The following is a 23520-nucleotide window of genomic DNA, read 5'->3' as shown; positions in this document are numbered from 1 at the left end:
TTGGAGTTAGTGTGAATACCTACAGCATATATAATATTGGGAATATCACCTGACCTTCAATACCTCAGTTTCCTCATCTGTAAAGTGAAAATATTAATAACACCTACCTCCTCTCAGGGTTGAGGATTAAATGAGAAAATATATGTAAGTGCTCTGCATACTTTGGAGAGCTATGTGAGCTATCAGAATTAACTTACAAAATTCCTTACGGAAAATACAGAGAATTCTGAAGAGAGTCAGGAAAAAAAATTATAGTGGTCAGTGTGGAATTTCAATAAATAACAGAAGATGAAAATATTTTCTCCTAGTTCCTATAAATGCCGTACTAAGTCTCCATTTTATTCTTGTGTTTCTCCTTGGTTACGGAAGAAGGCATTTTATACGTTGTATATGAACCTTTAGAGAAAGCCAGGGGGCTGGATTTAGAATCAGGAAAATCGGAGTTCAGATCTCCTCTCAGATACATAATAGCTATGTGACTCTGGTAAATTTATTCAACCTGTCTCAGTTTTCTCATCAGGAAAATGAGGATAACAACATGTATCTCATAGGTATTATGAAGAAGTATATGTAAAAAAGGCTTTGCAAATCTTAAAGCGCTACACTGTTATCTATTTCTTAAGGGTAATACATATTAAACAGTGCTTGAATTGACATACTTGCGAGTTCAAATTCCCAAAAGATATAGATATGTGGGTGTTTATGTATATATCAACAGTTATTGAGGTGTCACCTATTTCCATCAGCCTGTGCTATACCTCAGGAAAAGGGTTTAATTCTAATTTTAATATACTTTAGGACTCTCCAGGCAAGAATACAAACCTCAAACATTAGTGATCAAGAGAATACTCATGCCAGAGTTCAGAGATGCCACTTCTTGGAGGTAGTATGGTCCTCAAGACCAAAACATCAACAAATAAGAGGATGTGTTCTATCCTTTGGTGCCATAAGTTTGCATTTTTATCAACTGAAGAGTATTTGTTAGGCACTGGGTATGAAAACAAAGGAAGACAGAATTAACCAAATTAGTCCTTGCCCTAAGTCACAGAGGAACTTTGTGTCTTAGTAAGGAGATAAAATGTAAAAACATGAGACATAGTACAAGACGGTAACCTTTGAATGGGAGACCTCCAACAGAAGAAAATGAGGTTTGAATGGAATCTTGAAAGAAGGCAGATTTAATGGGCAGAGATGAGAGGGAGCCTTCCAGGTATTAGAGACAGTCAGTGCATAGACAGAGAGAAGGGAGATTACGTGTCCTATGTTCAAGGAACAAACATAACAATTTACTCACATTTTGAGGTAGGTAGTGAAAATAGTAGCTTTTCTATTTTAGTGATAACAGGCTCTGAAATACTAAGTCATTTGCCATGCTCGTACAGTAATTGAGGAGAGAATAAAACTGGCTTCCATATTTAAATGTGTAGATTTTGAACAAAAATGAAATCTAACTGGATAATTCCACTATTTTACCAGAGCTCTACTATTCATGGACACTTAACAAACTGACTCTGGTCTAATTGCTTAACTATGCCTCAGTTTCCTCATCTGTAAGATGAGCTCTAAAAGGAAATGACAAAGTACTCCAGTATCTTTGCTAAGAAAACTCCAAATGTATCACAGATGATCGAAAAATTTAACAGCAGAATTATTCTTTAAATGAGTATAAAGCACTTTGTTCAGTATAAAGTACTATGCAAATATTATTATTAATGAAATTCAAAACAACTGTGCCTGTCTGTAGAAATGAAACAGGAAATTCAGACCCTTTCAGAAACATTTCAGTTTTGGTATGAGTGAACTGAATTTCAAGTGATGGATTTTAGAAATATAAAACCTTCAGGAAAGTAACTGAGTATAAGGATTTCTTCTTGTGGTTTTGTTTTTAATCATTTTGGCCATACAGCTAAGCAGTACTTTTACTAAAGTTCTCTAATGTGGACTTTGACTTTCAGTAGGGAGTAGTTTCTGCAAAGTTGTATAGAAGTCATTTTTGTAAAATGAACAGTTATATTTAATGTGCATGAACCAAGGGGTGTGTGTGTGTCTGTGTCTGTGTCTGTGTGTGTCTGTGTGTATTTAATGTGCATGAGCTAAGGGGGGGTGGGGGTGGGGGGGTCCCAAGATGACCCAAGATTAAATAAACCACATTTTACTATTCTGAAAACCCAGTGAAATGTGTGAAGGCTCATGGGATCACAGAATATTAGAGCTGGTAGGGACCCTGGAGGTCATGTAATCCATTTTATAGATAAGGAAACTAGGACTGAGAGGTGAAATAATTTGCTGAGTATCATACAACTTTTCATGGGAAGAACTGGGATTTGAACTCAGGTCCTTCCTTTCAAATCCAGCTCTCTCCAATGTACCACATTACAGGAGAAGCCTCAATTCTCTAGGATTATTTCAAGAGATCTGCTTTACAAGGCACCTTTCATGATGCAAATCATCAAAATTTTCTTTCACACAATTGACTGGGTTATTCTGAGATACCTTTAAAACAGCAGGGAAATTAGGGTAAAAATAAAATGCTGCAAGTGTAAGATTTTGCACTGAACACAGCACGGATAAGGGAAGGCAACCGCCAAGAATGATGGATGCAGTTACAGAAACAATCTAGAGAAGACACATGACTGGAGCCGTTAAAGCCACAAGAAAGGCCAGGAAGTCTATTCCCGATGTATAGAGTCACACACTGTAAATATGTCACATCAGATAGACGTAATAAGATGCACATGTCCCAAATGGGCTACATGAGATTGACCTGTAACTGCTATTTTCAACTCTTAAAGATCTGTTTTTAAATTAGCCAAAGTTTATTTGGTAAGACTACAATCAGAAGTAAACACAGATTTATAGAAAACAACATTCACATAGTGAATTTGTGTTTTATTATACATTTTACCTTTATACATTTGAATTTTTCACAAATGCTTTTAAAGCTTCATTTAACTATTCAATATGAAGATCAAAAAATACAGGCAGCAGTGATTCTCAGGCACAGAATTTATAAGAGAAATGAAGCCAATACTTTCCTAGTACTTACCTAATACTGTGAACCATGATAATGGAATGTCTTGTATCCTTTTGGCCTAGCTGCCTTTTTAATTGCATATGAAATATAGTCAAGAACTTTCTTTAATGTGCTATTGTTAGACTGGGACTTAGGGGTTTAAATTATGAAGTCCATGTAGAAAGTATTTTCTTACTCAAGTCTTCAAGACACGAAGTGATTATTTTTCTCCTTAAGGATCTTCAAGATGTGCCTGTGTACACAATTCTGAAATTGATTTTTAGAGTCAATTTCCAATGAAAAATATTGTTGTCCATAAAAGATGATCTGTAGCATTCTCTGCCTAAGAACCACTGCCTAGAGTTATTCAATATCTTCAGGTCTCACAGGATGAGGTAACGGTATAATGGATTTCTTTTCTGTGTCCCTGGAGAGTGCTTTCCTCATATCTGTAGATAAGCAAAAGTAAATGTAAACATATTTCAAAAGAAATTTTTAGATCACTTCATTTAATATTTCTAGTATGCATAATAACGGTTTAAAATTATAACCATATGATAGAAGTGGTGATTTATCTCAATTAAATTATTAACACTTTATTACTTGCCAGAAGAGAGCCTAAACAGTCAGCAAACTCCCAGCTGTAGGATTGGACCCATAATGTACACTATGTTCAACAGGCTGAGAGTAAAAGGAACTATATAAAAGATATTTAATATTCACTTAAAAAGAGAGAAATCTTGCTGTCAATACCAAGAACAAAGGTACATTAAAAATAACAACTACTGTAGCTGAAGTTTAAAATAAAGTTCAAGTAACATCCCACAAAGGGATTCTCAAAGAACTATTATGATAACTACTTGAAGATGTAGGAACAGAAAGACTGCTACTGAACTATTTCAGGTGAATATGGTGACATCCCTATTTCTCTCCAAAATCATGGTGCTTACCATAAGCATCTTCATCAGGCTCTCCGTTGCTCGCAGAATAGTATTCTATTACTGTTCTATATACGCTGTAGCCCAGTTGCTTATACATGTTGACTGCAACTTGATTTGACACTCTTACAAAGAGATCAACAAAAAATCCACCCTTTCTTTACAAAAAGAAAAAAAGAAAAATTCTGTGATACACAGTTTTCATGGACACAGTAAAAAGTTTAAAAGACTCACACTTTTGTTTTAATACCAGCACAAAGAAAATAAAGTAATGAATATTATTAGTATCAATTTATGGAATATCTTTTATTATTAACAATTTACCTATCTAGCTCTTTAAAAGTTACAAAGCACTTGTGCTCATGTATTTCATTTGAAGAATAGGTATATCAATGAATATATAATCTATTACATAAATTAATATTACATTTTCATAAGATTAGGGGTATTCCACTAGGCATTTTGCAGAAAAGAGATGGCACTATCTTACATAAATATTAACATTTGGAACGAGGATTGGACCTGTGACTTCACTGGTCTAGAAAATTTCTTGGGGAAGAAACTTGCTCTATCCAAGCAGATTGGCACCTTCTCTGCAACTTAGTGTATTAAGAATGTAGTAGGTAACTAACTGCCTAGAGCACTGAGAAGTTAAGTGCCCAAGATCACACAGCCAGGATGTCAACAGCAGGCCTTGAAGTCAATTCTTCCTGGCTTTAAAGGCAGCTTTCTCTATCCATTACCTTCTCTATCATGCTACCTAAAAAAATCAAAATACAACCATAGAATACTCACTAAAAGTTAAAACAATTATCATTTCCTTAAGGTGGTTACTTACTGATTTTCAAAAATTACCTTTACATTTTAATTTTTGGGAATTTATCCGGTTAAACTGATAAAATTATTACAAGAAAATGTACATTTATGAAGAATAAACACATTTTACATGTTAATACATTTTTAAAGTGAATTTCAGTAACTTTAAATAAAGTCCTACTTAGATACTTTATTGTGGCTGGAATAGAGATAACTCTGGGTTCTCAAAAACTATGCCAGTCAAATAAAACCCCTGGGAGATCCAGCCTACTAAGCTCAAAAGGCCTAAAATATGAGCTTGGCAACAGATGGAGGTCTGTGACCAAAGGACCTGCAGGTTAATCACAGAAAGGCTCATCAGTAGAAAGAAAGTTACTAAGGAATGAATTTTTCTTGGCTACAGCAACTCATAAAGGGGTTACAATCTGAATTAGTAGGGGATATAATGGTACTGATGAATTCCTGGATCTCTCAAAGTATCAAAAGTAACTCACACACAACATTTTAGAATCTAGAGAGGATCTTAAGAGATCTTTCTAGTCCAACAACACTGGACAGATAGGGAAAATCAGGACCAGAGTTTAAATGACTTATTGAAGATCATAGCATTAGTCTGTGGCAGGGTCAGAACTAGAATTTAGGTCTCAAAACTGCCAGTCTAATGACCCTTCCAAAACATCATTCCCTAAAAAATATTGTTTTTATACATACCTCACCAAGGTTTTCTATGTTAGCTTCACTGGCAAATGTAACATGATCTAAATTAATTAGTACTACTAAATCTCTTTTCTTTCCTATCTCCAATTTTTGTAATTCAAAATGTTTTTTAAACCTTAATCCAGTGAGAATTCTGATTAATTCTCAATGTGACTACAGATTCCATTACTAGTATGTCATCAACCCTCTCTAGTTACTCCCCATCTTGTCCCTTCTCATGAACCTAATTTTCTCTTCATCCCCTTGTGGTTCAGAACATTTACGGGGTCATTATCTCATACTTCAGAGGCAGCTAGGTAGTACAGTGGATAGATCACTGGCCCTGGAGTCAGGAAGACCTGAGTTCAAATCTAGTCACAGATACTTATTCCTGTGTGACCCTGGGCAAATCCCTTAGCCTTTATGTGCCTCTGTTTTCTCAACTGTAAAATGGGAATATTGGTACTTCCTTGGGTCCCTTCCTCCCCCTTCACCTTTCATTTCATGATGAATTTGAATTTTTTATTACTGTTCCAAAAATAAGGTTTAATGTTGTTCATTACCCAGAAAGTGTAAAGAAAATACACTTTGCCTCCTTAACAGAGGCAGGAAACTGGGAGTAGAAAATTGCATATACTGTCATGAATAGCTGATATGTTGATTGCTTTGGCTGAACTGCTTTCCTTTTTCTTTCTTAAAATGTTTATTACAAAGGGTGGTTCACTGCAGGGAGGGATTATTTAGAAATGAAAGTAATAGAAAAACAAAAAGATCAATAAAAATAAAGCTGAATTTAAAAAAAATGTGTCTTCACATCATAGTCATTTCTGGAAACCCTCCCCACTAGCACCTGCATTAAATCCTCCCTTATGATAAAGAGAAAAAAATTTAAGCAAAAATATCTAATATATGACTTCATGTGACAATGTACGCTACAATCTATTCTAGTAGGCTCTACTATGAGAAGAGGGGTACATCTTTTGGTTCCTGGTACCTTACTTGTTTACCTTTCTTTTAGTGATCTTTTCATTTACATTATCATATTTGTTTCATACACTGTTCTTTTCATTCTTCTTATTTCTCTCTCTGCATCAGTGCAAATAAATCATTCCATTCTTCTCTGAATCCTCATGTCATTTCTTATTGCACAATGAAATTATACTGCATCCATATACCATGGTTTCTTCAGCCATTCCTTAGTGTCAATGGGCACCTACTTTGCCCCAAAATGAATATTTTATACATAGAAGATCTTGGTTTCTATGTATAACTTCCTTAAGGTACAGTACCTTTTCCACATAAAACTGTTTTTCCTTCAATAACTGTTTTTCCCAACCTTCTCCTTGCTTTAGGTATAAGGAATGAGGGAAAGAGTAATAGTAGTTCTTGATTTGGTTATATTTCTATTCAACATAGACTGCTGAAGCTTATATGTAATGAAATGCATCTGAAAAGTAAAAATCTCACCTTTCTGAAATCTCCTCCAGTAGCTCCATTAATTTAGCAGCTAAACCAAGACGTCGAAATTCAGGGGCAACTGATAGGGCTGTGACATGACCATGCCACTCCTCTCTGGCTACTGAGCCCTCTGCTTTACCCATAACTGCCAACAAAAGCTGCATTTAGTAACAGAATTATAGCATTGCTTTAAGAATTGTGATAGCATATCTTTCTCCCAAAGAAAACTGACAAGAAATGTTTAAGCTGGTAAAATTTTTGGAGTGTATCTATGCTAGCAGTTACTGATTCAGTTAAAACACTATCCTAGCTACAATGTATTTAGTTCATGCCTCTGATTTTACAATGTAATAAATAACTTTATCCTTAATATCTTACCTGCCCACCAAAAAGAAAACATATTAGTAGAGTATATTGTGTATACTTACTGTAACCCATGAGCTCGCCACCAGGTGCCTCTGCAACTATGAAATACTCAGGCCAGTGAGCTAGATATTGTAAATAAAATGGTATCCCATACTGCAGTGATGTTAAGAAGTATGAAATGTAACTAATAACTGTGGTGGAACATGAAACCTGCTATTAAAAAGTGACTCCATTAAAATATTAAGCTAGGTAGTATTTTCACTGTATCTACACTTTAGACTGGGCACAATATACTACTACATGGTTAACCATTCCAGGTCAATGATATGTTATAAATTCTAAATTTAAAATGTATTTATTATAAATTTTATTGTCCTAAATTAAATAAACAAAATTTCAAAGAAATAACCTGAAAAAAATATAAATCACAGATCCCACCAGGGAATCAAAAGTTCTGGTTAGATTTTAATTTCAATGCTAATTAGTTAAAACCCTACATAAGTCACTTAATAGCTCTATACTTCCATGTGTGAAAAATAAGGACATCTGCTCTTTCCTTATTTAAGTTTCTTCTAAGCACTTGGAAATATGTGTAACAAGTCTGTGGATATAGATATATTCCCAAATGAGTGGAAAACTCAAATAAATGCCAAGGAATTATCTGAGCCACACAGAGTTTAAGTGATTTGACAAGGGTAACTCAGCTATTTATTGTCAAAAGTCTTCAGACTATAAGACTATACTCACACATGTGTATGTATGCATGCATGTGCCTATATGTGTGAGTGTGTGCATGTTCTATATTATAAATGTTAAAATGCTTTTTCCTCAGTAAGCAATGGTGGAAATTTCCCCCTCTACTGGTACAAATGAGCAAAAGCATAAATACAAAGGAGCATACTGCATGCATGCATGCATGCATAAATAAATAACCCTTGCTAAAACAGTATATCAGGTGGAGGAAAATCTTCCAAACTGTCTACAAAGCTGTCCGAATCATTAACCCATCACTTTTTAAAGGATACAGTTTCTGTTAGTGGATCCAGATTGCTAAAAGGAAACCAAAAGATACATTAAAATTAAAAATTTTTTTGCAATTAAATGCAATTAATAGATAGCTAAACAAGACACTAAAATGAAAATATCACAAGGAAAAACATAACTTCCTTCAAGGGTCTTAAATTCTAGTAGGGGAAACATGTAAATAATTAAGTTCATTCAAAATCCATATAGAGTAGAAAAAAGTAAAGCCCTTTCTAAGCCTTAAAGTGCTGTCGAAATGTGAGCAGTCATCCTTGACTCGCCAAGGTGTATCAATTTTGCCTTCACAACACCTCTCCATCTGGCACCATTTCGATGCTCGGACACTGCTACTACCCTGGTCCTGGTTCGGGCTTTTCATCACCTCACAGCAGCTTGCTGGTTGGTCTCCCTGCCACAAGTTTCTCCCCATTCTGGTCCATCCTCCACTCAACTGTCAAAGGGAGTTTTCCTAAAGCTCAGATGAGACATCACTCCACCTACTGAATAAACTACGGTGGCCCCTTATCACTTCCAAGATCAAACATAAAATCCTGTTGGCGTTGAAAGCCCTTCCTGCCTTTCCCCTTTTCTTACACCTTCCTTGCCCCTCGATCCAATGCTACTGGCACAAGACACTTCCAAGTCCGGGCACGTTCACCGGCTCTCCTCACCCATCTGCTTCCTCACTTCCCTGGTTTCTCTCAAGCACCATCTAACATCTCCCCTTCTGTTTATAGGAAGCTCTTCCTGATCCTGGGCTGACCGATTCCTATTTACCCTTATGGTCTGTTGGCACCTCGTTGTTTGCAGGTTGTCTCCCCCCCATTAGACTGCGAACTCCCCCAGGGCAAGGCCTCTCTCTCCCTCGCCTTTCTCTGCATGCCCGGCCCTTGGCACAGAGCCTGGCACGCAGTAGGGGCTTCAGTCGATGTCTAGCAAGATTAAGCTATTAAAGGTGGGGCGCTGCATCACTCGCTCCACCTCACCCAGGAGCTGCCACGAATAACACCTGGCTTCGATTCTGGCAAGGTGCTTCCGGACCTCCACAAGCACCCCGTCCGTCCAGGCCGAGGAGAAGGGCCAGGGGTTTCTCTCAGGACCCAACCACCCCGTGGCACTGCCTGCCCCAGCGCTCGGCACCTCCGCTCCCGCTCGCACTACGAGGGGGCTGGGGCCGATTCACCGATCCCGCCCGGCGTCCGGAACCAGCGCGAGGACACCTGCTCTCCCCTGCTTCTGGGCAGGCTGGGAAGGGTTCGCCCGGCTCGGGCTCCCGTCCGGGCCGGAAACACAGGGACATCCGCGAGGGGCGAGCCCCGAACGCCGCCCTCGCTCTTGCGCTTCACTCACATGTTGTTGAAACGGAACAGGTCGTCACAGGTGAAGGCCCGGAGCGTGGTCATCTCGTCACCCGACCGTCCCGGGCCCGCACTCCCCGCCGGAAGTGAACTTTCCCTTCACTTCCGGCGGGGGCGGAGAGAAGGCGTCTGAGGCCGAGAGGAGGGAAGAAGAGGAGGAGCTAGGAGGGAAACTGTTTCCGGTCTTGTCCCGAGGTTGCTAGGCAACGGTGAGGCTCCCTCTGCGGGGCGGGGCCTGGGGAGCTCGGGCGCCTCTGGGCCTGTTCTTGAAGCCTGAGGCCGCTCTGCCGGATTCCCCCGTACCATGCCAGCCCAGGAGGGTGGACTCCGCTGGGCTCCTCCTAGATCGAAGCGTTTCAGAGAATGAGTACACTTCCTAAGGCGGGGAAAGGAGATGGAGGCGGGGCGGGGGACTCCAAGATGCAGCCCCATCTGTGTGCGCGGGAGAACCGGAGGGCGGGCGTGCCCACGGGTAGCGGGGGAGGGGTCTTCGAGGTTCCGTAGCCCGACTTTGTCATTTTACAGCGGAGGAAACTGGAGTTCGCAAAGACTACGAGAGACCAGAGCCGCCTGTCCAGCTGGGCCAGGAACGTCCTCTCCCGTGTCTGAGGACCCATCAGAAGCAAAATGGGCAATATTCCAAACTTCAGTTGCGTCTTACGGTAGCAAAGACATGTCTCTTTTTATGTGGTTGCTCCCAAAGACCTGTGTTTGACAAGCCATGAGAGTGCCTAGGACTCAGATCATTCAAGGAGCCCCATGAGGGCTGAACCAAAATCATCATCTATGCAAAGGAGCCTTGAGGAGGAGAGACCAGGCTAGCGGGAGGAGAACCAAGAGGAGAGAGTGTCCAGAAGAAGCGGGTGGTCAATGTCAAAGACTGCAGAGAAGTCGAGAGGGATGAGGATTGAGAAAAACCACCGGGTTTGAGGACTAAGAGATCCCTGATAACACTGTAGGGCATACTTTCAGTTGAGGGTTGAAGGTGGAAGCCAGACTGCAAAAGGTGTGGGATGAGATTAAGTGGAGGAAAAGGGTGCCAACAGCTTTCCCCCAGGAGTGTGACTGTGAAAAGAAGGGGAGATAAAGGATGGACTTTGAAGAGAGGATTGGGTCAGGTGAAGGGTTTCTCTCCTTCCTTGCTTTTTAAAAATAAGAGAAATTTGACTTGTTGTTTGGTAGCTAAGAAAGAGCCAGTATGTCAGAGATGAAAAATTAGAGGATATGACTGAGGGCGCAATCTTGCAGAGGAGACAGAAAAAGATAAGACTAAGGGTACAAATAGAGTGACTGGCCTTGTTGAAAAGGAAAGTCATTTCATCAGAATAAAGGAGAAGAAAATGAAGTAGGATGATGAGTTCTGAGGTGTAGAGTAGGGGAGAAAAAGGAGCTAATGGTAAATGGCTTCAATTTTCTCAGTAAAGAGAAAGGTGAGGTCTTCTGTTGAGAAGGGAAGGTGTAGTGATTGTGGGAGGTTTAAGAACAGAAGAGATTTGGAACAGCCCCTGTGGAGAATGTGATAAGTCAGGGATGTGGGGAAGGGATTGCCTTTTGGATATGAGGGAGCATTGAGATTAGATAATAAATTTGCAGGAGACTCAGACTGGTTGATGTGAACACTTCAGAATATGAGTAGGAATTGAAGAAGGAAATGGTAGGAGTAATCTGGGTCATTGTTGGGAAATAGAACAAGGAGGGAGAGGGATTACAGAGTAGAGAACGGTGCTGGGGATGGAAGCTCAATTCCATTCTCGGGCGGGTAAAGGTGGGAACTTCTAAATCTTAGAGTTCTCACGAGGCCCCCCAGGAAATGACTGGGAATCGAGGTGAACCGAGCTATCTCGTCTATTTCCGCCTCTTCCCGTGAGAAACGTGATGGGAGAGAGCTCTCCCCGCCCTCGAGATTGTCCCGGATTGGAGCACACCCATTGTTACCTAACAGGCACCGTATTCAGATGCAAACTATGCGGCTGGAGGGCTTAAGTAGGGTCAGGAAAGCCTGAAAGCTCTCTTGGGTGGAGGGGCCACGTGTGTGGACAGAAGGCTCCGCATTTCCTCTTTCTTCTCTCCCCTCCCCCTCTCTCCCCACTTATACTTCTACTTCCAATCTCTTATTGTAAGATCTTTGCCTCCTTGGGAGATCTTTCTCTCTCCCTCCTAAGGAAGAATTCCCCTGCACTTGTAACTAGACCCTGAAATAAAGCTCAACCCTTGTTCGACTCTGGAACGTCCTTTCTCTCATACGAGCATCCGGTTTGGCCAGCCGAAGACCTCCGATAGAGGTAAGGTAAGACTCGGGTAGCCCTCAGGCCTCTAGGCCTGGCAGAACGGTATACAGTTGAATTCATTACCTTTTGTAGGAGCAAGAGAAAGACACCATGGTGTTATAGATGGCACACTGTACTTGGAGCCAAGAAACCCTGGGTTCAAATCCTGACTTGGACACTTACTAGTTCTGTGACTGTGGGCAAGTCATTTAACCTCTTTGTGCCTTGGGTGTCTTTATTTGTAAAATGAGATAATTGGCATTAGTGATCTTTAAGGGTTCTTCTAGATCTAAATCTATGTTTCCAGAAGGAAAGAAAGTGAATCCAGAATAAGAATAATAGTCTGGGAAAGTACTGAGGGATGCAAGAACTTAGTGAATTCAGGTCACAGAAAGGATAAGCATAGTTTTAGGAGGAGTAGAGCACTGGGAAGATTATAGTCAGACAAAAGAATTTCATAAGTCTTTCTCATCATAGTTAAATACAGGTTAGTGTTTATGAGTTCAAGGGTGTGATCATCCTTTGGTGGCTGAGGTGGCATGTAGATATGTCATGGGAGTTGAGGAAGTTGATAAACTGAGTGGCCAGGATATTTAAGGGCCCATCAATATATACATACTAAAGTTCTCAGTTTAAGGACAGGATTTGGTCAGTAGAGAGGAAGGCTATGACCTAGGCACTGCTCTGCTTGAAAATTCAAGGAAAATGATTTGGTGTCTAGTAGATAAGCACCACCAGGATCAGTATTACCTGCCTAACTCACACTCACAGATTGGGTCCCCAGGGAGGTGACTACCCTCCATTCCAATGTGTGTATATTGAACTCCTAGAATTATAGTGCATGATCCCCTACCAGTGCATTCACGATTAATTAATTGTGTCAGCTAGTTAACACAATTAGCTCAAAGCAATTTATTGAAATGGGTTAGTATAGCTAGGAGTAACCAAATATTTCTTCCCATAAACCTGGAGTACACTGTTCTACAAATATGCATTGTGTCTTAAGGAAGAAGCATGTCAATAAAGTCTGAAAGGATCAAAATCTTAACACCCCATTATCTATGTTACCTGCTCTTTCTTAATTTCATCAAATGGGCTGAGAAGGGAAAGGAAAATGAATAAGCATTTATATAAGAACTACTGTGTGCCAGGCTGAGCATTTTTTTTTTACAAATATTATTTTATTTTATCCTCAACAACCCTGTGATATAAATACTATTATTCTCCCCATTTTACAATTGAGGAAACTGAGGCAAACAAGTTGAGTGACTTGCTCAGCTAGTAATTTAAAAATCATTAAACTTCTTGAAAACAATTATTCAGTGGAGTTTTTTTTAAAGCCTGACCATTACATTTCAAGAAATCATAAATAAAAATTTTCCAGAGCTTTTATAACCAGATGACACAGTAAAGATAGAATCTACCAATCACCTAAAAGAAATCCCAAAAGGAATTCCAGAGCCAAAATACAAAGTGCTACGTCAAAGAAAAAGTACTATAAGAAGTAGTTCAAGTAACTGACAACTATAATTGAGATCTCTTAATAGCCTCTAATATAAACAAGAGATCTTGAAATACAATATCCCAAAAGGCAAAAGATGTGGCTTACAATCAATGAAAATGTACCCTGAAAAGTTGAATATGATCCCATGGGCGTTGGGGAGGTGGGGAAATGGGCCTTCAATGGAAGAAAAACTTTCCAACATTTCTGATGATAAGACCAGAGCTGTCATGTTTTATCACTATACATATTTATAATGGATTTTGTTTTTCTTTCCTTCTCAATGGGTGGAGGAGTGGGAGGAGGAGGAAGAGAATTTGGAAGTGAAAATAAAATGAAGTTAAAAATAACAATCTCCCCCTCTGAAATCCTAGAGACAATGCTATTTACTGTAAAAAGTTAAGTATGGCTTATGACTTGGTCTTCCCAAAGGGAAAGATAAAAAAGAGATACCTAATGCTCAATGAATCAGCTTTTTATTCCTATATAAAAATCAGTAAAAACACAAAAGAATCACAGTGTGCATTGACAGAATAATTAGAACAGAGTTTAGTAATTTGGCATAACTGCTGGTAAAATTTCCTGAGAGTGTGCTATTTAAGCTTCATTGGGACATAAAGTGATTTTGGCAAAGTTAAACATCTTAAATTTCATCTCCTCAGGGTATAGTCTAATCAACTCCTGGGACAAGTTCCCTAGCAAAATGGGCCAAGCTTGTCAATGGCCCTTCTTCAATGTAGATGCTTCCCTTGCTACCAACCTAGACAAAAAAATGCTGCAGTTCAATCACTCCAGTAGATAGTGCTGCTACCGCTTGCAGACCTCCAGACCTTGCAAAACTCATGTGATTACTTACTAAAGGAAAGGAAACATAAAAGAGAAGAAAAAGCAGCTAGAGGTCTATTGATAAATGCCTACTTGATTATACACACAAACACATATTCCAAGTGGAGAATAGCAATGGGATCATGCTTATGTTGGGATAGATAAAAAAAGACTGTTCTGTATCCCACATTGGGAACACATCATCACGTGGAGAGTAGCAGCCAAGAGACCACCCACCAGAGACTGTCTTCATTTAACTCCTCTGAGTCAACAACCAATTTAGGGACTGATGAATCATATGTGTCTGGCATCCCCCAAACTCCCACACAGTCCACCAGAAAAGTCAGAATATATATCTTTATATGGGGTGGAGAAGGGATAAAGAAGGAGGAAAGATGAAAGGGACCTGCTGCAGAGATAATTTATTCTTAATGTGCTTTATAAACATTAAGGTATCACATAAATGTCAATGATTATTTTTCAAAGATTCCTTAAAAGTATACTTTTCTTAATTTGAAGTCAGCATGTTGTAGCCATACTTTGGCTCCATTTTAGATATTTTCTTTGATTTATAAAAACACAAGTCATTCCCCAATTGATAAATGGTTCAAGAATATGAGCAGACAATTTTTAGACAAAGAAACCAAAGCTATCTATCGTCATATGACAAAATGCTCTAAATCACTATTGATTAAAGAAATGCAAATTAGAATAACTCTGAGGCACCACCTCATACCTATCAGATTGTAATATAGCAGAAAAGGAAAATGATAAGTATTGGAGGGGTTGTGGGAAAATTAGGACACATGCACTTTTGGTGAAGTTGTGAACTGATCTAGCAATTCTGGAGAACCATTTGGAACTATTCTCAAAGGGGCATGAAACTTACATACACTTTGATCCAGCAGGACCACTACTAGGTCTATATCCCAAAGAGACTTGGACCTATTTATAGATCCTATTTATATTTATATAAAGGGAAAATGACCTATTTATACAAAAATATTTATAGCAAAAGCAATGCAACCATCCAATACAATTCAAAAGGACTCATGATGAAAAATGTTATCCGTATGCAGAGAAAGAACAAATGGAGTCTGAATACAGACTGAAGCATGCTATTTTTCACTTTATTTTTTCATGGCTTTTGGGGTGGGATCTGTGTCTTCTTTCACAATATGACTGATATGGAACTATGTTTTGTATGATTGCACATATATAACCTATATCAAGTTGCTTATTATAAAGGGGGAAAAGGTATGGAGGAGGGGGAGAAAGAAAATTTGGAACTCAAAAATTTTAAAAATGTTAAAAATTCATTTTACATGTAATTGATAATTTTTTTTTAACAAAAAGCTATTTTCTTTGAGTTATACTCTGAGGTGGAGATATAATGAGCCAGGATACAAGAAAAGCCAAACTTCTCTCTTCAGACTCAATTTGCCACCCCTTCCTGTACCCTCCCTCAGGATGATACTGGGCATTTATCTGGTTCCATGGTGAAACTTTTTTTGGATGGATTAAGTGGCTTGCCCAGGGTCACATAGCTAGTAAGTACCTGAAACCACATTTGAACTCAGATTGTCCTGACTGCAGGGCCAGTGTTCTATCCAATGCGTAACCTAGCTGCCCCAGTGAAACTCTTTTCTAAAAAAGAAACATCTGGGCCATGGGTATCACTTAAAACTGTTTGTATGGAGAAATGTTCTAGCCTGTTAACATTGAGCGTCCTGACTTGTGGTGACTGATTTTGCTGAATGCAAATATGTAGCTTGAAAATGATTAGTCCGTGATTGGTCCAGTTCTCTGTGCCACACATCACTTTTGTCACTCTCACATCCTGCCAGTCTCCTCTCTTGACAGTGATGTAGTCTATTAAATGCCAGTGCTTGCTATAAGGATGCATTCATGACATTTTGTTGTGGTTAGGTAGGTGAGAGTATTGGTGATGAGAAGGTCATGAGATGCACAATTCTTTAGTAGTACCTGACCAATGCTACTGCTCTTTCTGACTCTGTTCCTCCCAAGGACTCCCCGCCATGTCTGATAGCCTGTGCCTACTCTGACATTAAAGTCACCCAGAATTATAAGCTTGTCCTTTTTCATCACATTGATGATGAGGTTCTCCAAGCCTTCATAGAATTTTTGTCTTCATTAAGGTCTTGAAAGCTGTGGATGAGTTTACTTACATAGGCAGTACACTCTCCAGAGCTGTTCATATAGATCAGGCTTGTACAACATACAGCCCACAGGTCCTATGTTGTACAGACCTGCTTTATGCAAATCTTTCAGCAAAATGGACTATGTGAAGTTCCCTTAGGGCAGGTCTGTACAACATACCACCCATAGGCTGTAGAGATGATGAGGGTGATGCACATATTGTCAATTAGCTTAGTGTTTGGGAGACTCCAAAAGAAAGTGTGGGAGAGAAGTATCCAGCTGAATACCAAACTGAAGATCTATAGAACTGTTGTGCTGATTATAATGTTGTATGCCTAGGAAACCTGGACAATCTGTAAGCATCATGCCATGAAGCACTTTCACTTGAATTGTCTCAGGAAGATCCTAAAGATTACAGTTATACTTTCCACACCATGACTTTTCCCATCATGGTATTGATATAGTTCAGCATAAGAAATGAAATGGGAATTTTGGGGAAGTTTTGCTGAAACCAAAGAAGACACACAAAGGCCAGCAGACAACACGGAAAAAGTATTTTAATTTAACATTGACCTACATATAGCCTATGACCAAATACTTAACCCCAATTTTACAATAAGGTACTGTAAACATCCCACAAAAGAAAAAGAAAAATTTTATGTGGATTTTCCAGGTTGCAGGGGCATCATGCCAGTAGATCTGGATAACTGTATCTGACATGATAAGGTACCAGACACTAAGGTCCTCTCTAGAGATGAACTGCCAAGCATTCAAACTCTGTTGCAGAGAACCCAACTCCAGTGGGCTGGCCACATTGTTCAAATGCCAAATTGTTGTTTATACTTTGTTCTCACACAGGATTGTGACATCAGGGAGGTGATGCTGATGAGGGCTGGAAGGGGGAGGGGGTGAAACACCCACTAAGACCAGAGTGTCAGGGGCAGGTTGCCTGGAATGAATTTGCAGACTCAAGCATTGTTGAGGTCAAGGTAAAGATTTATTACACTTTTCAGCAGCAAGAGTTCTTAGGGAACCTGCAACCTTAGAGGGATACAGATAAAGTTTACATAGGATATTCTACATTATAGCATGTGCCAAATATGCTAATTAGGTGTTTTGGGGTGAGATTAAGGAGTGGTTCTTAAAGGAACATGCACTTTTGGTATCCATTGTGCAGGTATTTTACCCAGAGTTCATTGGGAAGTAGTCCAACGTGGTGCTACATGGAGGTGTGGTTGTAGGCCTGAAATATCACTAAGTCAATTAGCAATCAGGATTGACTCAGGAATAACAGGCTGCTCTCATCAATGTCTTGTTAGACAAGATAAATGTAAGGGAGTACATGTATGTCTAAGTCTAGGATACGTATGATTGGTCAGTGAGTAGTAAATGTTGTTATGATCCAGTGCACAGCCCATTCAAACAGTACACAGCTGATTCAGACTAATAAGTTCTATAGGTACAGCTGGCTGCTGTATCAGGAAGAGATATAAGGGTTGTTGCTGGGGCAGGCTGTGTCCTTGGGCTGGAGAGAAACTGTCTGGGTTAGTGTTTTGAGGCTAGGGAGAAATGTGATTTTTAAAGAGAAATGTGATTTTAGAATTGTGCCCCAAGCACATGCACCCAAGCACCCCATCAGTGCCATGACATGCAACTGAACTGGATTTAAGTGAGATAGGGCTGTATAAATATATCAGCCTCACTTTATCCTCTGAACTGATCTGGGTCCAGTGGCAAGATATAGATTAGGGTGAATGGAGATGGCCCAGGATGCAGTGGGAGTCCTTGACCTTTTTAAGCTAAGGCCTTTAATAGGTCTCAGTTTGAATGAGGCAGTGCCCATTCAATGACTCAGACTAGATAAGAAATTAGGCAGAAAATGGCTTCTATTCTGCATACTTACCAAAAATCTTTTAGGGATGCGCTAACATTGTAGTCAGAAGAAGTAGTGTAAGGACGTTGTCAAGGTATCTCTGAAGAACTTTAATACTGACTGTGAAATATGGGAAATGTTAGCACAGAATCATGTAGCATGCTGTGCCCTTGTCAAAGAAGGTGCTGTTCTCCATGAGTAGAGCAGAATCTTAGAAGCACAAAGGAAACATGAGCTGTGCAAATCCAGACCCACTTCCACTTTAAATATACTAACAGCCCACTTGTGCCCCTCTGGACTCATACTCTGATCAACCACAGCTCACAACACTCTCCCACATTATGGTGTCATTGATCTTTGAAAACAAATGATCATCAACAAATAAAATAACTAAAAACATAAAATGACAACCAATGACCTTTTATATTCTCCTGGAAGTTAAGACAACTTTGTGGACAAGCTTTATAGACATTTCACTTTCACCTGAGAACTGTACTGTCCAAATGACTCATAAGGTCCAGATCTACTGTCTAATCAGGCATGACTATTTAATTCTTTCGAATCTTAGCTAACCCTAGCGGTGGTCATCTTTTCCTCCAAGAAGAAATGTAGCTGCAGGAAGTGCCTCCTCCTGGGCATCCAGCACTAATTCAGGAACCCAGAAACTCTCAGAATCCATGAGCTAGCTGCCAAATCTGGAAATGTCTGTTTCTTAAGATTGCTGTTCAGTGACCTGTGCAAAAGGAAGAAAAAAAAAACCAGGAAACAGAAAATGCAGACAAGGGTTTGGGATCCAGTCTCAGGCTCACCTTGACAAGTATTTGTGCTTGCTGCCATTTTGTTCAAGTGGCAGTTACCATTGCTGCTGATTTCTCCTTGCTTTCCATCTCTTGCTGACTGAGTAAACACAATGAGCAGGGATATACCCATTAGACTAAATTTAGAATTTTTTTTACCATCTGCTTAGATTTTGACCTAAGTGAATTTCTGCCTAAGATTTCCCACATTTGATGATTTGATGATGAGGAAGTAGAAAAGGGGAAAAATCTTGGTCTTAATAAAATGTTAATTATTAATTATGATAGAAAGAATCATTTCTCACAATTTCTTCCTTCCAAAACTGCCTGTTCAAATCCTTTGACCATTTATCAGTTGTGTAATGATTCATTTTCTTAGAATTTTGACAAAGTTCTCTATATATTTGAGATATGAGACGTTTATCCTAAAAACTATCTGTAAATCCCCCCCCTCCCTAGTTTTCTGCTTTCCTTCTAATCTTGGCCACATTGATTTTATTTGTAAAAAACAAAACAAAAAAATTTTTTAATTTAATCAGAGGAACACTTTCAAAGCACTCCCTTAAACTCTTTAATTTCTTAAAAAGTATCCCATTCTTCTAAATGACCCAGGTTCCTTCCTTCAAAGACTCCCATTTCCTAAGTGCAGTTTTCCCAGGGAGATTTTAGGAAGCGAACAATGAAGCATGATAAAGGAAAGATTACTGGACTTTCCACTGTAATAGAAAACTTGGGTTTGAGTCCCAATTTTAATATTTACTAATTGTGTGATATCGAGGGCAAGTCATTTAATCCTCAAAAGTCTCAGTTTCATCATCTAATATATATTTGCACTACCTATCGCACAGAGTTGTAAGGATAAGACAAAGTACTATAATGTGAATTATAAGGTGAATTCATACTAATATGAAAGTCTTCTGGTCTTTTTACCTTGTCTCAAAACCTATTACAGGAAGCTTGTTACTAGAAATCTCCACTTGGTAAGATTATCAAAGTGAAGCTTTTCTCTCTGGGACCAAGTAGAATACATTTATTTCTCCTCCTCCTCCTCCTCCTCCTCCTCCTCCTCCTCCTCCTCCTCCTCCTCCTCCTCCTCCTCCTCCTCCTCCTCCTCCTCCTCCTTCTCATCTTCATAGCTGTCATTTATGAAGTACTTTATACATTCGATCTCATTTTATTTTCCCATCAACCCTATTTAATAAATAAGGAAACTAGGGCAGAGAGAGGTAAAGTGACTTACACAGGGTCACACAGATAACAAATGTCTGAGGCCAAATTTGAACTCAGTTCTTCATGACTCCAGGTCCAGTGATAGCTCTATCTGCTATTACATCCAGCTGTTTACATGACAGTTTTCAGGTACTTAAAGATAACTAGAATATACTTGTAATCTTTTTCTTCCTCAGGCTCAACATTCTCATTTCTTTTAATTGATTCTCATAAGGAATGATCTCCAGGCCTTTTTTAAGCATCTTTGTTATTACTTTTATCTATGTTACTTATCAAGGTCCTTCCCCAAATAGGACTCACAGAACTGAACCAAGCACTTCAGATGTAGCCTGATCAGGGCAGATAACATCTTTTAATGCCCTTTTAATAAACAATTAACATCTCAAGTTCCAATTTTCCACTCATATATTGAATTTGATAGAATATTGAACAATTTACGTATGGTAAAATAAATTCCACCTGTCTTTAACAGAACAAAAGAGTTTTAAGTTTCCCTCTCTTTTGATGAAGGGTTTAAATAGAAATGGAAGAATTCCATTACAAAGAGTTTTTGTAGATACATCTATATTATAGCTTTCCATTTTTCTGCTTAGCAAAAGGTCATAATAAGGTCAGGAAGATCATTTCCCAAAAACAGTTTTTTTTAAAGAAATTTTCATCATCCTTATGGTTAATATCTGGTAATTGCGTTGAAGTACAAGAAAAAAAATCTATGTTCTTAGAGTCTCTGTATACAATCTGAGAAAAGAATGGGGGATAAATGGGTTGAGGGGAGATTCCATTTAATTTGCTTCTGGAGAATTTTTTTTTAAGATCAGATTTAGTTCTAAGGTATAGTCAGAAAAGTACTGATAATAAACTTAGCTGAAATTTAAGGGGTAAGTGCTGGAATGAGAGCTCTGTAGATACTGAAAGGACTTTAGTCCAAATTCCTCATTTTATAGAGTTAGGAATCTGAGGCCTTCTGTCAGATTAAGCAACGTGTCCAAGGTAGTAAATGAGGGGATGGAAACATGAATCCAGTACCCTTTTTCACTGCACAGTGCTGTATATTTTACATTTTACATCTTTTAAATGTCAAACTAACTGGTACTACAAATGTTGGATGACATCTAACCTCAACAGTTAAAAAATAATGTTGGTTCTTGAAGAAAAACAGGTTTTTTTGTTTTATTTAAAAAAATTTTTTAACAACATTTTTATTTAAAGTTTTGAGTCCCAAATTCTCTCCTTCCCTCTTTCTCTCCCTGTTTCCCTCCCTGAAATGGTAAGCAATCTAATATAGATTATACATGTAAATCATGTTAAACATTTCCACATTTAGTTATGTTGTGAAAGAAGAATCAGAACAAAAGGGAAAAAACATGAGAAAGAAAAAACAAAAATAAGGAAAGTAGTATACTTCAATCTCCATTCAGACTCCATAGTTCTTTCTCTAGCTGTGGTTAGCATTTTTCATCACAATTTTGAAATTATCTTGGATCATTGTATTGCTGAGAAGACCTAAGTCTATCACAGCTGAGCATCATACGATGTTGCTGTTACGTTGTACAAAGTTCTAGTTCTCTTAACTTCACACAGACTCAGTTCATGAAAGTCTGTTCTGATTTTTCTGAAATCAGCCTGCTCATCATTTCTTACTGAACAAAAATATTCCATTACATTAATATAACACAACTTGTTCAGTCATTCCTCAATTAAGAGACATTCCTTCAATTTCCAATTCTTTGCCACCACAAAAAGAGCTGCTATAAATATTTTTGTACATGTGGGTCCTTTTCCCTTTTTATGATCTTTTTGGGATACAGACCTAGTAGTGGTATTACTGGATCAAAGGGTATGCACAGTTTTATGGTACTTTGGGCATAGTTTCAAATTGTTCTCCAGAATGATTGGATCAGTTCATAACTCCACCAACAGTGCATGAGTGTCTGTTTTTCCACATCGTCACCAACATCCAGCATTGTTCTTTTTTTGTCATATTAGCCACTCTGCATGTCTTTAATCAGTGGTGATTTAGAGCATTTTTTCACGTGACTATAGATAGCTTTTATTTCTTTGAAAACTGCCTGTTCATATCCTTTGACCATTTATCAACTGAATAATGACTTGTATTTTTATAAATTTGATTCAGTTCTCTATACATTTGAGAAATGAGGCCTTTTTTCATTTTAACTACAAGCATTTATTGACGTTTCAAAAAATACAATTTGAATGGAGCAGTAAGACATAACTGTGAATTAAAATGTTAAATATGCAAATTGTGAAGTACCTCTCTAACAGATCACAACTAGACAATTTTCCCCTTTTATAAAATTCCTACATTGCGTCATTTGAGCAGTAAGGTTGATTCATTCCCTCATGAGAAAGTCACTGTCAATTTGCATCTACTTTGCCCCATGTGACCACTTCTTTATCCTACATCTCTTTTTCAGCTGGCATTCTAATTCAGGATAGGCCAGCAAAAGATCCCATGCCTACTTTGATCAGTCTTCTCATGTAAATAAGCAAGCAAGCAGGGAGTTAGGAAAAAGCCAATCCAGGGTAGATACAAAAATAAATTAATTTATACAACAGTTAGCATGGCACAGCCTGATTCAGAGAAGTCTCAAACTGACTTTGGCAGGGAAGTTGCCCTGACTTTTTTCAAGGACCTACAAACCCACCTTAAGTACTATCAGGGACCCACCCTTCCTTTCTGAAGAAACGTATACATATATATAAATATAAATATATAAGCATATATATATACATACATACATATATATATATACATATACATATATGAGGTGCTAAGGAAGCTAGTTAACCTGGAGGGTAATTTTGAAATCTGACCACTAGGTGGCGCTGTGGAGGGTATGTCGAGCCTAGAGTCAGGAAGATATTTTCCTGAGTTCAAATCCAGCCTCAGACCCCTACTTAGCTATGTGATCCCGGGCAAGTCACTTAACCCTGTTTGTCTCAGTTTCCTCATCTGTAAAATGAGCTGGAGAAGGAAATGGTAAATCACTCCAGTATCTTTGCCAAGAAAACCCCAAATAGGGTCATGAATGAAAAAATGACTGAACAACTTTGCAATAACACATTCATCTTTATGGACTTGTAACTTGAATTGTCTATGAATCCAGCACAATCATTTGTAAGTGTCAATTTTAAAGAGAATTAGTGTGCAAAAGCAAGTATTGCTGCAGCTGTTGAG

The 23520-nt window shown here is 38.7% G+C and overlaps 1 protein-coding gene and 1 long non-coding RNA gene across 2 annotated transcripts in view; one reads left to right on the top strand and one right to left on the bottom strand.

Annotated features, from left to right (window-relative positions):
• Nucleotides 1–2852: 2852 nt before the first annotated feature.
• NAA20 (N-alpha-acetyltransferase 20, NatB catalytic subunit) lies at nt 2853–9806 on the bottom strand. Its single transcript, XM_072634573.1, has 6 exons — nt 9661–9806; nt 8313–8337; nt 7350–7440; nt 6931–7066; nt 3964–4109; nt 2853–3462 (listed from the first exon to the last, which is right to left on the bottom strand). The coding sequence occupies exons 1-6, from the start codon at nt 9711–9713 to the stop codon at nt 3377–3379; spliced, it is 537 nt and encodes a 178-aa protein (XP_072490674.1). The 5' UTR covers nt 9714–9806; the 3' UTR covers nt 2853–3376.
• An 81-nt stretch (nt 9807–9887) lies between these two features.
• LOC140520572 (uncharacterized) overlaps nt 9888–23520 on the top strand; it is a 40870-nt gene continuing 27237 nt past the window's right edge. The window contains exon 1 of the long non-coding RNA XR_011972575.1: nt 9888–17410. This is a non-coding gene — a long non-coding RNA (uncharacterized lncRNA). The remainder of the gene's footprint in view (nt 17411–23520) is intronic.

Source organism: Notamacropus eugenii, chromosome 1, assembly GCF_028372415.1.
Source record: "Notamacropus eugenii isolate mMacEug1 chromosome 1, mMacEug1.pri_v2, whole genome shotgun sequence".
Lineage (NCBI taxonomy): Eukaryota > Metazoa > Chordata > Mammalia > Diprotodontia > Macropodidae > Notamacropus > Notamacropus eugenii.
This window is presented reverse-complemented; position numbering and strand designations above follow the sequence as displayed.

Coding starts and splice junctions, on each gene's coding strand:
- NAA20 (XM_072634573.1), bottom strand. CDS start 9,713: ATGACCACGCTCCGGGCCTTCACCTGTGACGACCTGTTCCGTTTCAAC. Junction 4,110..6,930: donor CTGGAGGAGATTTCAGAAAG/GTGAGATTTTTA, acceptor CTTTTTGTAAAG/AAAGGGTGGATTTTTTGTTG. Junction 3,463..3,963: donor GCCTGATGAAGATGCTTATG/GTAAGCACCATG, acceptor GCTTATCTACAG/ATATGAGGAAAGCACTCTCC.